The 17,427-nt window shown below is 23.1% G+C and overlaps 1 protein-coding gene across 1 annotated transcript in view; it reads left to right on the top strand.

Moving 5' to 3' along the window:
- The window catches only part of Cubn (Cubilin), a gene marked incomplete at its 3' end in the record, with an annotated part of 40,959 nt that overhangs the window by 10,035 nt on the left and 13,497 nt on the right, over positions 1-17,427 (top strand). Inside the window, exons 12-35 of the mRNA XM_011501944.1 lie at positions 300-462; positions 1,110-1,300; positions 1,457-1,694; positions 1,755-1,988; positions 2,087-2,321; positions 2,485-2,802; positions 4,906-5,066; positions 5,705-6,043; positions 6,125-6,664; positions 7,522-7,892; positions 8,188-8,455; positions 8,577-8,816; positions 9,198-9,691; positions 9,816-10,017; positions 11,596-11,964; positions 12,021-12,229; positions 12,305-12,456; positions 12,591-12,782; positions 14,772-14,953; positions 15,024-15,251; positions 15,327-15,479; positions 15,568-15,640; positions 16,041-16,146; positions 16,251-16,410. Of these exons, the coding sequence (XP_011500246.1) occupies positions 300-462; positions 1,110-1,300; positions 1,457-1,694; positions 1,755-1,988; positions 2,087-2,321; positions 2,485-2,802; positions 4,906-5,066; positions 5,705-6,043; positions 6,125-6,664; positions 7,522-7,892; positions 8,188-8,455; positions 8,577-8,816; positions 9,198-9,691; positions 9,816-10,017; positions 11,596-11,964; positions 12,021-12,229; positions 12,305-12,456; positions 12,591-12,782; positions 14,772-14,953; positions 15,024-15,251; positions 15,327-15,479; positions 15,568-15,640; positions 16,041-16,146; positions 16,251-16,410 (5,818 nt within the window). The remainder of the gene's footprint in view (positions 1-299; positions 463-1,109; positions 1,301-1,456; positions 1,695-1,754; positions 1,989-2,086; positions 2,322-2,484; positions 2,803-4,905; positions 5,067-5,704; positions 6,044-6,124; positions 6,665-7,521; positions 7,893-8,187; positions 8,456-8,576; positions 8,817-9,197; positions 9,692-9,815; positions 10,018-11,595; positions 11,965-12,020; positions 12,230-12,304; positions 12,457-12,590; positions 12,783-14,771; positions 14,954-15,023; positions 15,252-15,326; positions 15,480-15,567; positions 15,641-16,040; positions 16,147-16,250; positions 16,411-17,427) is intronic.

Genomic DNA, 17,427 nt, shown 5'->3' with positions numbered 1-17,427 from the left:
ATAAAAGCATATTATAGCATTCTTTAAACTTATACAACTTTTCAGTTCCTCCTTCTTCTAAATTTGTTAATTAAAAATAGTTATACCGAACCAAGATATGTTCATCAACTTTATTATAACCGTAATTGGTAAAAAAACAACGTTATTTAGATAAATAAATTTATCATGCATAAAATTATATATTTATAGAATGTAAATTACTATATTACAATTACTAATATATATTACTATTTATAGAATTTTTTATTATATCTTACCCTGATTCTTGTTTTATAAAGTAAATGCATAACTTTTTGTAGATAAATGAAACGACGTATATTGGAGAACACCGATTGGGAATTTTCTGTAATCACAGTAAACCTGAGCCTATTACTACGTCAGGATCCAATGTTATTGTTCATTTTCATTCGGATAACTCAGGAGCAGACAGTGGTTTTCACCTATCATTTTTAAGCATTCCAGGCATGACGTATTTAATATTTAAAGATACGAAATATCAATATTAAATTAGAAAGATTTTATTAAATTAAATATAACCAAATAATATTTTTATCAAGTTCGTTAATACTATAAAGTATTAACTATTGCAATATATTGTATTATATAACGGATTCATTTAATAGAAAACAGCTTTCTATTTTAAGATTTAACAAATTATCATTATTATAATTGAATTTAAAATATCTTTCTGTATCTAATAATTAAATTATTGTTTCAAGTTTATGTTTGATCCAATTAAATTTGAGTAAATTCGATTAATATAAAACTCTACTTTTAATTAATTGATTCTCGATATCAAATTTCACCTTAATTTAATCATTATAACCATTCAATATGTAAAATAGAGAATTTTTCAATTATTATAATTTTGATATACTATATATATATTAAGAAAGAATACTTACATATAAAATATTAATAATTTTAATAATACAGTTTTAATATTAAGTATTTTGTTAATATAGTAATGAGATAGTTGTTATTGTATAAATTTTCTATTATTAATATTTAAAATATTATTTATTTGATCAATTATTTTATCTAATTATTTGTTTTTTCAATATGCATGTGTGTGTGTGGCCGATAATTGTATAATATTTATTTTTTAGGTGCTCCAGATTGCGGTGGAATTTATACCAGCGAAAGTGGTGAAATTACATCACCAAAATATTCAGGAAATTATCGATCGGGTATGATTTGTGATTGGGAAATACGTTTACCTGAAACCAGTAATGTTCGTATAAACTGGCTTAATTTTGATGTCGAAAGCTCACGTAATTGTATGTTCGATTCAGTTCAGGTATATTTGTAAAATTTATATAATTTGATATATATATATATATATATATATATATATGAATAAATATATGAAATATGAATATATATATATAATATGAATATATATATATGAATAATAATTTAAATGAGAAAAATGTCTTAAATTCTAATATTTTAGATATATGAAGGATTGGATATCAATTCCCCATTAATAGGAAAATATTGTGGTTCTGTATTACCACCTCCAGTATCCATAAAATCAAATAAAATTTTAATACGCTTTGAAAGTGATGCAAATCTTGAAGAACAAGGTTTTTCTATGAAATATGAAGTTGAATGTGGCGGTATATTTACCGAACCATCTGGTGTACTTAATTCTCCATTTTATCCTAATTATTATCCTGCTTTAAAGGATTGTATTTATTTGATATCACAACTACCTGGGAAAGCAATCGTATTAACTTTTGAATTTTTAGACATTGAAGTTGGAGGTATTGTTAATAATCATACAGAGTGTGATTTTGATCGACTTGAAATTCGCGATGGTGACATGAAAAATTCAACATTATTATTAACACTATGCGGATCTTTGCATAACATACTAAGTAATCCAATATATTCTACACAAAATTATATGTATATTGAATTTTTTACGGACGCAAATATACAGAATCGTGGATTTAAAGCAAATTATACAACGATTGATAGCGGTAATATAAATCGGATAATATAAAATTCTTTTAAAAAATAATTTATTATAACATACAAATTATAAATAATTAAATTAATAATATTATAAATTATGCAGAATGTGGAGGCATTTATAATAATGCGCCAGGAACAATAAATGTGCCAGGAAATATAGGAAAATGGCGTTTTAATATCGACTGTTTTTGGACGATACATGCTCCATCGACTAATGCAATTCAAATTACATGGACATCCTTCCCAAACCAACATTCACGTATGAATGAAGACTGTAAAAGAAATTATATTGAATTAATAGAAGATTACAGATCTACTAATTCAAAATCTTTGGGAAAGTATGCTATAACCATATGATTTCTTTCCACACACACACAGAGAGAGAGAGAGAGAGACACACACACACACAGACAGACATACATACATATATATATATATATATATATATATGCATACAAAAGCAGTAAAATAGTATTAGAATTAAATTTTATTTTTATATAGATACTGTCCTCTTAAAGCACCACCACTAATTATGACTACACAAGGAAATGATTTAACTTTACATTATCGCGCTGGACATATTTCTGATATTGATTACCAAGCAACATACGTTTTTATTAATAATACTTATAATTGTGGAGGTCATTATTTTGCTGAAATGGGATATATAAGATCACCAAATTATCCAAAGAAATATCCGAAAAATAAAGAATGTATTTGGATTATTGAAGCACAAAATAAATATTTAATATCACTTAATTTTGGTAGTTTTGATTTGGAAAACTCTACTAAATGTTCAAATGATTATTTAGAAATAAGGTAAATACAAGTATTAGAATTATAAATTATTTAGAAAGATATAATTTTTACTTATAACTATTATATAATTTTTTTTATAAACAATTATATTAATTTGATTTCCTTTACAGAGATTAATAATAGTACATAATACACTTTAAAATACATATTAAATATTTAATTAATGCAATATAAATAATTGCTTATATTTTCTCAAAATTAATATTTATATAAACATTCATTTTGACCTCATACTTAAAATAAAATAGGTATATATAAAATTAGAACATTTAATTGTTGAAGATCTTTCTTTAATTAATCTTCTCTGTTTATTTTTCTGCTCTTTTCTATTGATATTATTTGTAAGTAACTTAATAGTTAATACATAAAAATCAATATTTTTTAATCAGTATTGAATGGTCACGTTGACAACAAAGCAATTCTTATATTTGCATTTTGAATTATATTAATGTAAATATTATATCTCCTCTATAATTTTTAAAAAATTCATTGCAATTTTCTTTTTTTTAATATCTTTTCACTATTTTTATTACAAATATTATTATATTTAAATATAATTTTTACTGCTTTAAGTTGATAGGGAAATTATTATTTAATTAGTATCAATGGAATTTTGACATATATCATACAAAAAATTCATATAAATAATTAAATATGAAATTTTTCAAATTAAAATATTATATGTAATCAATAGCTTTATGTATACAGTGGCACAACGAAAAACAGCTCTTACTATTAAAGTAGTAAAAAATAATAATGATGTATTTTTTAACAAAATGTCAATTTCTTGAATCAGAATATGTACGGAAATATAATCACGAGCATAAACCTGTCGTATAATGTTCTTAAACTACATACAAATTTTAAAAAATGAGTGATTTTTTAATTATAAGCAAGCAAAGACTATTTCTCGATATACCAAAATACCCTGGGTGTAAAATCTCAGGTTACTAGGAAATAACAGATGTGCTGTTGAATACATGAGCTGGATACAATATGTGCAAACAATAAAGAATCTAGTACCTTATGTAGATAAAATGGGCATATCGATGTAGATGCATATGCAATAAAAAAAAATAAAAGCCCACATTACGCAAACAATAGGAATACGGAATGTTTAAAATTACTATTATCAACTGAGTATGTCATGCGATAAGATTTCCTGATAGACATTACAAAATGAAGCTAATAAAAAATAGAAAAGATGAGTCGATGAAATGTTAACAGAAAATAATTAAGATTAATCATCCTGAGGACTAACAGTTGTTAAAAACTGGATAAGAAGAGAAGAAGTACTTCGGCGAAAGTTGCAAACTATTGCAGCAAAGCCTTAAACGCTGATCTTGTCAAAAAAGTTGGAGCCCTCGATTTATAAAGAAAGCATTTCTTATTATCTTTCGATAATAGTCAACTAAGTGCAGTATGCAATTATTCACTCGCAAAGATGGGTGTAAATTGCTAAACTTTGGGAGAGAAAAGTGCGTTTTTTATATTATGCTCTGTACTCGTGCAATTATGAATAAGTGTTTTCATGATATTCCAAAATCAATACTTCCATTACAACTGCACATAGACATTTTATTAAAAATGTAAATTTATTACAATTTTTATATAAGATCTAACTTATTTTAGATTAAATTTTTATAAATTTCTAAGTATGAGAATCGTACTTTTTATTAACCAATTCAAATGAAGAAAGTTTTAATTTTTTAGTAAAATATTTTATAAATTAACATTAATTTAATTTTATAAATTTAGAAATTTGGAACTAAACAACTTTTTACAAATTTATTTAAATAATTATATAAATTCGATAGAGAATTTATCAAAGTTATTGATGTTTTTTTAGAAAATGTTAGTAATACACACGCGCGCGCGCGCGCACACAGAGAGAGAGAGAGAGAAGGAACAAAAGAACCATTATAAAATTATTACAAACGTATTATTCATTGATAAACATGTTATTTTTTATTTAATTTAATTATAAATTTAGTATTACATCTTTTATATTTTTTTCAATACTTATTTTAATGTTTAATTATACATATAATACATAAATAAAATTATTCTGTAAATAAATATATTTTATTATATTTATTACAGAAGCGGCTCTCAAGATAATTCTCCTTTACTAGGCAAGTTTTGTGGTATAAAAGTTGAAAACGAAATAACGAGTATGACTAATCAGATTTATATAAAATTTGTTACTGACTCATCTTTGCAAAATCAAGGATTTGAGATTCAGTGGCGTAGTACTAAAACTGGTAATAACTTTCTTATTTTCTTATTTTATTATAATTTATTAAAATAAATAAAACATTTATATGTTATTACAAATATGTTAGAATAATATTGAACAACTGCGAATATATTCTAACGTTGCTCTATTACAACTGATTTCTAAATTCAATCTTTTAAATGCTTGGTGTATGTATACGAAAATTCACTGTACATGATGAAATATAATAATATTTTTGCTAATATTTTTGTAAATAAGTAGTTAGAAGTAATTGAAATAAAATAAAATAATTCCTACGTCTAGTTAATTTTTTATTAAAAATGGTTTTTTATATAATTAGAAGCAGTTTATTTGAATTTATGAAATATAAAATTAATACCATTAATATAATGATTACGTTCAATAATCTAATGTGCAACGAAAACTATTAACTTTAAAAAATTTGTTTATGTATAGTTTTTATTGGTAATAAAATAAGGAACGAAAATTTTACAAATATGTAAGATGAAAATGAAATCATAAATCAATCAGAAATCGCAGCAAAAATAAATTCAATATGTTTTTTTTTATAATATTATAATATTCGCTCCTAAGTTAAATAAAAATAAATATTTTTTGAATATTCAAATTATATATATTAAATTATATTTGAAATATTTTTAGGATGTGGTGGAAATTTACATACTTCGTCTGGAGCTATTATATCGCCAAACTACCCGCAAAATTATTACCATCAAGCTATTTGTACTTGGAATATTCGAATTTCCGCTGGGAGCATTATCCGTATAGCTTTTATTGATTTTGATATAGAAGATCATGTGAAATGTTCATTTGATTACATTGAAATCTCTGATATTATTAATGGATACATGCAGAATACCCAACGGTTTTGCGGCTCAATCATTCCACCTTTTTTTTTATCAAATAGTAATCAAATCAAATTAGTATTTCGTAGTGATGTATTAGCTAGTTCTCGTGGATTTCATTTAAGATACACTACTGGTACAATTTTATTTTAAAATAATGTCACGTTCAGTTTCTTTATTACTTTATAATTAAAAATGAACTGATATCTTATTTTAGAATGTATCAACAAAGTTACTGGGTTTCAAGGAGTGATTGAATCACCCAATTTTCCTCAAAGCTATGAAAATTTGAGTAACTGTTCATGGATAATATCAGTTCCTATAGGAAATAGAATTAATATAACATTTTCTCATTTCAATATACAACCGGATCTTGATGATAAGTGTGATAAAAACTATATTAGAATTCAAGAAGGCGATAGAGATAAACCTAATACAGAAATTTTAAAAAAATGCGGTTCCGAAGAAGATGTATTACCTTTAAAAATTTCTTCTAAGCAACGTCAAGTTTTTATAACATTTGTCTCAGATAGATTTCAAGTTGGTAGTGGTTTTCGGTTAGAATGGAATGTCAATGGTTGTAGTGAACATCTTACGAAATTTTACGGTCAATTTACATCTCCTGGTTTTCCTAATGGAGATAAATTGCCATATTCTAATATTATTTGTGAATGGCTAATTGAAGTTGATTTCGAAAAAAGTATAGAAATTACCTTCGCCACAATAGAAACCACAAAAACTCGTGCTTGTCTCCCAGGTAAATAAATGTGTATCCTAATATAAATTAAAACCTATTTATTTCTTGTTAAAATTTACCAAGCTTATAATTATATTATAAAACGAAATCAAATAATAATATATTTTATTATAAAATTAATTTTTTCTAGAATTGTAATAAGGACTTTTGATATTTATTATGCACTGCCATCTAAGATACATTAAAAGCAATCTCTGAAATAATTGAGAAATGCACATACTTTATTGATGTATTTAAACCTTATTAATACAGAAATTATTTTATTATAGTTATTACATGTTTTTAGTTTGTTGGAAAATATTAAAATTTTTAGATTTACTTAAAACGCACTATCTTCGCTTACTCACATTACGTGAATAAATTATTTTGATAATTAACAATAGATTGATATTATTTTCGCTTATATTTATATACCAAAAGTTATTCTGAATTTAAAGTTTATTGCAAAGTCTAGTTCATTTGTATGTCATTTTTTTATACTGATTTCATATTGACAAATATTAAGTAAATGCAATTCCGTAGTTTAATAAAATTTTAATAATAAAATATAAAATATTATTAGTATTTATATCTTATAAGAGTATAATTTTCTTTTCAATTGAAAATTTTCAAATTGTGGAGGATGTTAATGGGAATAATTTAAGTAATAGTTTAATAAATTATAGTATAAATTTATTTTATTCAAAGTATTGTAATATTGCACATTAAAATTAAAATACTAAATGCAATTTTTAATTATTATTTGTTTTATATGCGTATATAACTATGCCAGTATATATTACATGCATATATTTTATTATAAAAATATTTTATTTATAATCTTTATTTATTATAATCCTTTTATTATAATTATTTAGATTCAGATGGTTCAATTGAAATTTATAATGGACCAAATAAAAATGCACCACAAATCGTCAATAATTTATGTTATTCTAATACACCCGTTACGTTTACTAGCACTGGAAATCAAATGTTAATTAAATATTCATCAACAGTTGAATACGCTAGTCATGGATTTAAAGCAATATATCATGCTGTTAATATAAAATGTGGTGGTAAATTTACTGGACAAACGGGAGTAATTCATTCAGTAAATTATCCAAAAAATTATCCTCACAATCAAAATTGTGAATGGCTTATAATTGTTGATGTTAATCATGCTGTAAATGTAACTTTTGTTGATTTAGATCTAGAAAAAAGTAGAAATTGTTCCGATGATTATATTAAGGTACATAATATATTAATTTAAATATTATTGACACATAATTAATTTTAATTATTAATTATTTAAAAATTTAAATATATCTATTAATTTAAAGTAAAAAAAAATTAAAAGTATTTTAATCTTTCTCAAGCAATTAAATAAATCAGTTCTTATCTGAGCAATGAATATCAGTTATGATTTTATGGAGTTTAATGTTTTTTGCTTGTATATTTATCATTAATTTTCAAGAAATAGTAAATTGTAATAATGTAATGATTAATTAATAATTTATATTAATATTTTATAATGGTATTTTTAGATTTACGATGGAAATAAAGTAGAAGCTCCATTATTAGGAAAACACTGTCAAAGTGTTGATTTATTACCATCTTATATTTCAAGTGGAAATCAAATGCTAATTATAATGAGAACAGATTCGTTTGTATCAGCAAAAGGATTTAAGGCTTATTATAATCGTACATGCGGAGCTCGGATAATTGTAGATAGCGACGGATTTATTCGTTCATCTCGTACTTTACATACAACTTTTTTAAATTGCAGTTGGATTCTTACAGCTAAAGATCCGAGTAAACATTAATACTTAATATATCTTTTAAATTTTTAATTAGTATAGTAATTTTAATTTATGTGATAATAACTTTCATATACGAAGTTATAAGTTAATATATAATTTTTGTTTTTATATAGGCAATAAGATTGTATTGACGTTTAATCATATAGATCTGTTAGTGTCCGATTGTTCTTCAAATCATATTGAGATTTATGAAGGTGAAGGTATTGAAGGACCCCTTTTAGGACAAATATGTAGTAACAAAATTCCAAGCCCTTATTTTAGTTCTGGTAATGCACTTACAATACATCTGATATTTGGCTCTGGCGATATTATTGGAGATAATTTTGAAGCCACATATTCAACATTTACTTCTGGTATTTTTGTTTTTATAAAATTTAAATATCAATGTTATTAAATTAGATAGCGAATTAGATCGTTAAAAAGATTGATGAATTATTTATATACCACAATATATATATATTAATGAAAATAATTTTTCATATTATTATTAAGAATAATTATTAATAATAATTATTTAAAAATTCCCAGATTTAGGAATATATAAAACATTGAAATTGTATATACAAATTCATTTTTAAATATAGCTAAAACATTATTGAACATATAGTTTAATGCAGTAAATTCAGCTTGTACAAATATTTTTTCATTTTTCATGCATTAAAACGATGAAAATAATTATTTTATAAAATTATATAAATTATAATATTAATAAAAAATATTATATAACGAATTAGCTTGCGGAGGAAAATACACGGCTGAAAGTGGTATTATTGTTTCTCCAAATTATCCATTAAGTTATCCAAATAAAGCGGATTGCATATGGATTATTAGTAATTCACCTGGAAATAAAGTTTCTCTGATTTTTGAAAACTTTGAATTAATAAACAGTGATAACTGCGACATGGATTATTTAGAGATTCGAGATAATAATGGAATTGGAAAGCTACAAGGTGTTTTTTGTGGAAATAATTTCGAGAGTATAACCTCTTCACAATCTTTATGGATAAGATTTAAAACTTCAGCAAATACAATAGGTAATCCTAAAGGATTTAAATCAGAATACCATTTACTTTTCGGAGATGAACTTACGGGTGACTATGGTGAAATCGCATCGCCCATGTACCCATTACCTTATCGAAAAAGTGAAACATTTTCATGGCGAATAACAGTTGATTTTAATTATATTATAAGAATTCAATTTTTAGATTTTAATTTCTACAGTATTGACAATTATTGTTATTCATCATTAAAGGTAATATCAATTTAATATATATATATATATATATATATATATATATATTTATTTATTATTAAAAGAATTTTTGAATAAATACATATTTAAAAATTAATAGTTTTATGATGGATTCAATGATGATGCTCCACAAATAATGGAACTATGTGGTATTTCAACACCTAGCGAACCACTAACATCATCAGGCAATATTATTTTTATTAAAATGGAAAATTCTTTTGATCATGTAGGAAATTGGTTTCATTTAAAGTGGTTAAAGATTCCTCGGCTAATAAGTAACGAAAACTTAGAAGAAATTATTAGTAAGTATATTGTATTACTAAATACTATTGATATTGGTATTATTATTAATATTATATTATTATTAAAAAATTATAATAAGTTTTGTGTATCAATATATAATCATTATTAAATTAATAACATTATTCTTATTATGAACAAATCACAACGAAATTTAATTTAATTTTTTTAATTTTTATTTTTATTAATTTCTATAAATATATTAGAAATAAAAAAATAATTGTAATAGATATTTTGTAGGACACATAAAAATTGTAATTATTACTTTGATGAAAACTTATATCTGATGTTTTAACTTCATACATTTTATTAAGTATTATAATTTGTGAATTCCTTACATCAATTTTTTTTAACAAAGAGCATATAATTTTTTCTTTTTGTACCAAACTCAACTAGTATTTTATTTTCTTAAAGCATGTTTTTCAATATTTATAAAGCTAGTAGGAGTTAAAATAGATAATGTATTCATATTATAAATTATATATATTCATAGTTGCAATAATAGACAAGAAAGCATTGTCTTAAAAAATAATTTTATTTTTATAATTTTTTTATTTAGATAGAATTATTATCAATTAGAAAATCTTTGTAATAAATTGAAGTCTAATGGTCTTATAAATTAAAATAACTGTAGTTTTGATACATTAAGCTGAAACTTTTTGTTTGTTTTCAAATATTTTTCATGCAAATTTTTAATGAATTGTATTTAATAGATTATTTCATTGCATATAACAGAAGCTATGAAGGTATAGTGATATTTTTTCTTATATTTTAATAATTACATTTGAAGTTTTATTTTTCTGCTTTAAAACATAGTTTGATATTAAATGTGTAAAAGTATTTTAAAAAATTAAAATGTTATTATATAATAAATATAATATATTGTTAAAAATCATTTAATTTTCACTAAAAATATTACTACATATGTATGGATGTATATCGAAATCATCCGTTATAAAAAGAAAGAGAAAGCAATCGTACATGTATCAGATTAATACACATCTTTTCTACACATTTTTACCCAAGCCATGTATTTCACATACGTCATCGTCACTGCTTATAGATTATTATTTTCAGTTCATTCATAAATATATTCATAAATAATAAAAATTAACTCAAATAACTTATATCATTAATTGAAAATATCGATCAATGTTTTACATTAATATATTGTAATCGTTGAAAATTCGGTACAAATATAATATTAATCACATCGTAACTACGATAATATGATATAACTCATAATATAAACAATTTCTCTTTATATTTGTTACCTTAAATATATCTTTAATATAATATAGAGTCTAATAATCTGTAAGTATAATATTGTTAATAAACATTTTTAAATTTACTTATTGATTAGAAATGTAGCTACATATTATATTCATTATTAAATATCCTTTATTTTAAGAAATTTTTTATCTATATTATTTAATTCAAGATTGTTCTGAACATATAAGAACTTTCACAAAATAAAGTAAAATTATCTTTTCAATATTAATTACTAAGATTAATTGCAATTATTACATTATTGTTTGTACTATTATAATATGTATAAATTAATAAACTATTCGTTTTAGATTCAAAAAATAGCAAATTGATTCTTTTAACGGAGCACAATGGAACGTACACATTTAATTCACCCGGATATCCAAATGGTTACGAGGACAATATTCAATATTCTTGGACCTTTGTATCGCCTGTTGGAACTCATCTAGTCTTGAAATTTCTAACAATAGATCTTGAAGAATCTGAAGATTGCATTACAGATTATGTAGCTATTTATAAAGGATATTCAACGTCTTTCGAATCTAATGAAAATTTATTAAAAAAAGTTTGTTTATCAAATTCAACAATGAGTAATTTTCCAAGTACAAATGTGATGACAGTGCAATTTATTACAGACGCCTATCGTAACGAATCCGGATTTTCTGCCGTAGTTGTAGCAGGTGAGTTTTACTAACTATCGCAATTTTACACATTTTAATAATTAACATTTTAATAGAATGTGGTGGAACAATAGAAGAATCTAATGGTTTTATTCAAGTTAGTGAAATTACAAAATTTGTAATGCCACGTCTTTATACATATACTTGTGAGTGGATTGTAAAAGTAAGATCTGGGCGAAGAATTAACGTAAAAATCGTAGAAAATCATATTGAAAATAGTCGACCAAAAACAAAGGATAATTCATGTACATCGAACTATCTTATGGTATGAACTGTTGCATTTTTAAATATTTGTGTAAATAATAACTTAAAGTTTTAAATACAATTTTTGAAACTGCAGTTAAAAAATGGAGAATCATCGAGTTCACCGTTATTAGGAATAGGAAAATACTGTAATGGTATTAAACCGCCTATTCAAAATACAAGCAGTAATTATCTTTACGTTAAACTAGTAGTATCCTTGCCAGCTGTTAATTTTAAGTTAGCATTTAGGTAAATTGAGTAAAATTTTAAATAAATAAAATATATAACAATTAATATATATATATATATATATATGTATGTGTGTGTATGTGTGTGTGTGTGTATATATATATTTAAGATATTTATTTATATTATGATTTTAGAGAATTAGGTCATGACTGTGGTGGTAGATTTGAATTATCAGCAATGACTGCATCTCAACAAGAAATAACATCACCAAATTATCCTAATATCCCTACACCTCATACTGAATGCTTTTGGACATTTATGAATACAAACGAAAATCGTTTGACTATAAATTTCTTAGATCGGTTTGATCTTGCATTCAGCGAAAAGTAAGTTTTTAACTAATTAACTAAAAAATAATATTCTTTCCAAACCTTCTAACCTTCTTTTCACGAAGATATCTTATAATGCTAAGCCTTTATTTTTATCTTGTAACAATATTAATAGTTTGGACGAGTTTTTAAAATTATTTTATTTATTAAATTTAAAAGTTTATGCAAAATCGTTATTGTTATTAACACAATCTAAAGGTTTAGTAATTATTGACGAAGAAGGAATGATAAAAACGATATTAAAATTGATTCAATTTTATTTTTTTACGACGTAAAATGTTATTCAATCTTGTTTAAAGTATATTGGAAGTGATATTAACATCGTCTATTTTGGTTTGGCATTATTTTGTTAATGTTGTTAATTTTATTACCTATTTTTGCTAAGGCGAACAATACTTTATTACTTTGTAAAGCAAATGTAATTTCGTAAATTTGCGAGTAAATTGCATCACAGATACAGATGATACAGATTGTGAACAGATGCTACAGATTCATATGTTTCTCCTGACGTCAAACTAATTATCGTTCTTTTCAAATATATGAGATATAAGATAATCTAAATCTAATTTTTGAGGAAATGTTCAAGTTTCTTTCGCATCTTATTTATTTGTCGTAAATTCCTAACGCGCATTAATCGCGAAAAATTATTAATAGAATATTGTATTTTACTATATAGCCATCTGTATAACAATAGTAGTATATTATACTGGCATAATACTAAATATAGATTATATCATACAAAATTTAGAGTATCAAGAAATAATAACATAAAACAAAACAAAACAAACATAAAAAATAGTATATAACAGTATAGACAATAATAGAAATTTGAATAATTTTATTGTTTGTGAATTACAATTTATTTATTTATTTTTTTATTTATTTTTTTTTCAGGTAATAGTAGATAGTATATTATAGATAATTTCATGCGTTACTATCTATCATTTATTATGTATATTAAAAAATAATTAGCTAAAAGTAATAAAATAATTTTTTACTTATAGTATAAAATTATAATTTAATTATTTTATACTAGTATATATTATGATTAAATATTTATTTTACCATTAAAGTAAAGATTTTATTTTCTATTGTCTTATAATGAAAATAGGTTAATAAGAAACTATTTTCTGAAAATGTAATTAGGTTCTTAATTTCTTATAATTTAATCAAATATCTCACAATAGTAAAATACTTGAAATTAATATCATGATTTTCATACGCCAAAAAATATTATGTTTTAGTACTCTTAATAAGTAGGATAAAAGTCTAATATCTGAAATTTCCAAAAACAAATCTTTTAATGTCAAAAAACTAATTATTTATAAAATATTAATAAACTTTCTACTATAAAATGAAAATGTTTATTATGGTTTAAGGTGTATCCCGTATTTCTAGTTAATTTTGGAAAATTAATTTTTTCTATTATTTTTGAGTATAATAAAAAATTGCAATAAAAGTTTTGATTATGATGGTATCTTAAAAATAACCATTCATATGATTTTTTAAATTATAAAAAGTAATAGAAAATGAAAATTAAACATTCAGATATAGACGAAACTTTTCACATAAAATAATCATATCTATTTTAGAATGTTAACAGGATTTTAATCGTAAAATAATTTAGTGAATAATTTCAGAGATAGAGATAAAAATTTGTTTAGAATAATTTTATAAGCATTTTATAAGCCATGTAAAAAAATCATAATGTCGATATCTTTATTTGTTTTCTATTAAATAATGTTATAATAGATCTGCAATATTTTCATTTTGAATCGAAATTGTTTGTCTAATTAAACTATGTATGGCCGACTCTGATTTTTGACCTCTTGTTGTTCATTCTCAAATTATGTACAAGAAAATTAATTTTTCTCGCATTGCATACATGTTAAAAATGATAATGTTTTTCATGCTAAGTAAAGCTTTTATTTATTTTTTATTTCTATACATCGAATATAATTAAAAAAAAAAAAATTTGTTTTGTAGCTGTGAACAGGAGTACATAGAAATAAGAGATGGCGGCACTGATACATCCCCTTTGTTAGGAAGATATTGTAAAAATACACCTCCTAGTAGTTTATCAACTAAAGGAAACATAATGTATATACACTATTTTACGGATCTGATGGAGCCACGAAATGGTTTTAAAGCTCTAGTAACAAGTGGTGGTAAATTTAGCAGTTATTTTATTTCTATTAGATGATCAAAATTTTAGTATATTGTTTATTATTTTGGCAGATATTTGTGGAGGAATCGAAAGAGAAACTCGAGGTGGGATCATTACTTCGCCTAATTATCCAAACAGTTATACTACTAAATCCTATTTTTGCAGTTGGTGGATTATCGCACCATCCTCAAATCGCGGCATTAAACTTCAATTTCAAGATCTCAAACTTCCTTTTCAACGTAATTGTACAAATACTGATCATGTTGTAATATATGAAAAAATACCCGGAAATTTTAATAGTAACTAAATCTATTATTCTCTACTGTCCATAATAAATTCAGTAAAATTAAAGTAAAAGATAATTTTGATTATAGGTACAGAAATTGGCACGTATTGTGGTAAAAGGATACCGGGAGTAATTGAAGTATTAACTAACGAAGCAATGGTAGTTTTTAAAAGTTCGTTGACTAATATAAAACAGACTATTGCTACCGGGTTTCGACTTAATTATACATTTAATCATAATCGTAAGGAAGTTATAACAGTACAGACCATTTAATTATTCATATATTAGTTTAAATTATTTTAATATTTTATAAAAAAAATGTCAAATAGGTTGTGGAAGCATTTTAAATGGTATGAGTGGAAACTTTCAAACTGACGGTTATCCTCGTTCAACGTCATACAAGTAAGTGAAAGTAAAAGTTATATGCAATAATAAGAAATTAGAATCTCAATTTTTAACTTAACTAAATCACGTTAAAAGTGATCGTTTTAATACCACATTGAAAAAGATAAAAATTATTTTAAAAACTTAAAGATGTTTTAGTTAAAAATAGATAGAAAATTAATTAATGTGATTTAGTATAGTATATATTTATAATATAGAGACGATTAATTTAAAAATTAATTATATTATTATTATTACAGCTAAGAATTTATACATGAATTTATTATTAATTTTATAAAATGATACTATCTATTATGAATTATCTTCTATGTAAAAATTAGATCTTAAAACAAAGATATTCTATGATATATTAAATATATTTAAATGAATGTAAATATGTTCAATGTTTATGTTAAAGGTTTTGTAACTGGAAAATATCGGTTCAGGAAGGATTTCAAATCATAGTTGACATTATAGATCTGGATCTTGGAGAAGACAGATATGTTATGGATAGTCGGGTTTCGGTATTGTCTTAAACAATTTTTTATGTTTAAATTTAAATTAATATATTTAAAATATATATAAGGATTTTTTTAATTTAAGTATTAAATTTTTATTTATATTGAAGTTTTATCACGATCCCGATTCAATCGCATTGATCAAACTGTTGCGGAATTCGACACAATCAATGAGGATTGCCAGCTCATCTAATTTTATGAGTATATATTTTATATCAACGGGCAGTTCCAGAGGAATGAAAGCTAAATATTTTACATCTGAACCAGCTCGTGAGTATCTCAATAGTTTTTTTTTTTTTAAATTTTATTATTATGTTATCAACATTTTATCTATTGAACTGCAATATCATATCATTGTTTATCATTATAATATTTTTTTTAATTATAAGAAAACTACGTGTAAAATAGAAATCAATTTTTAATGCTGTATATACAAAAAGATCCCAATTTTAAGTTGAATATAAAATTTAAATTTCAACCCTTCAAATTTTTAATATTATAATGTATGTTTTAACAAATATATTTTCTTAAACAAAATTAAAGAAAGCATGTAGCCAATAAATAAAAGTATTTAAATTTCAAATAGAATTAAACTTAATCAAACCTACGATAAAAATAATTAATAATATTCTTATATAAATGTATACAAGATATAAAACATAAAGAAAAAAAGTAATATATTTTTTTTTTTAATTTTGCTTTGATAATTATTACATATATAATTATTTGTAAAGTAAGAAATTTGTTATTTGAGATCACATAATTACAAAAAATATTTTTCATTAATAAATCGGACGATAAATTTAGGAGAAGAATTATATTTCAAGTCATTATTTAATTTCTTTACGATGACAAGATGTAATGGAAATTCATAATTTTAAATATTTAATTTCAGACTTAATAATATGACTTCGATTAAAATTTTGTATTTAATTATTTATTTCTTGTTTCCTGGATTACAAAATAATTTATCGGAACATTTTTAATGAATCTCTGTGCCAATTATTTTCAATTCTCTAGATTAACTTTTTTACATATAACAATTTTAATATTTTCGTAGAAATACAATTTTGTTCCTATGATTAATAGACAAATAAATAAATAAATATTTCTTTATCTATTGTTAAAATATTAATAAATTTTTATATTATAAAGTACAAAAGTAAGAAAATATAGAAGCAAGTAATTAAAATATATCTAGTGCAAGTATAATATAATGCAAAATTTATCAGTATTTAATACTTAACACAGTTCAATCATAACATTCTGAATGTATATAATATTTGC

The sequence above is a fragment of the Ceratosolen solmsi genome, unplaced genomic scaffold, assembly GCF_000503995.2.
Source record: "Ceratosolen solmsi marchali unplaced genomic scaffold, CerSol_1.0 scaffold23, whole genome shotgun sequence".
Lineage (NCBI taxonomy): Eukaryota > Metazoa > Arthropoda > Insecta > Hymenoptera > Agaonidae > Ceratosolen > Ceratosolen solmsi.
Note: the sequence above shows the minus strand (reverse complement) of the source record. Positions and strands in the feature narration are given on the sequence as shown.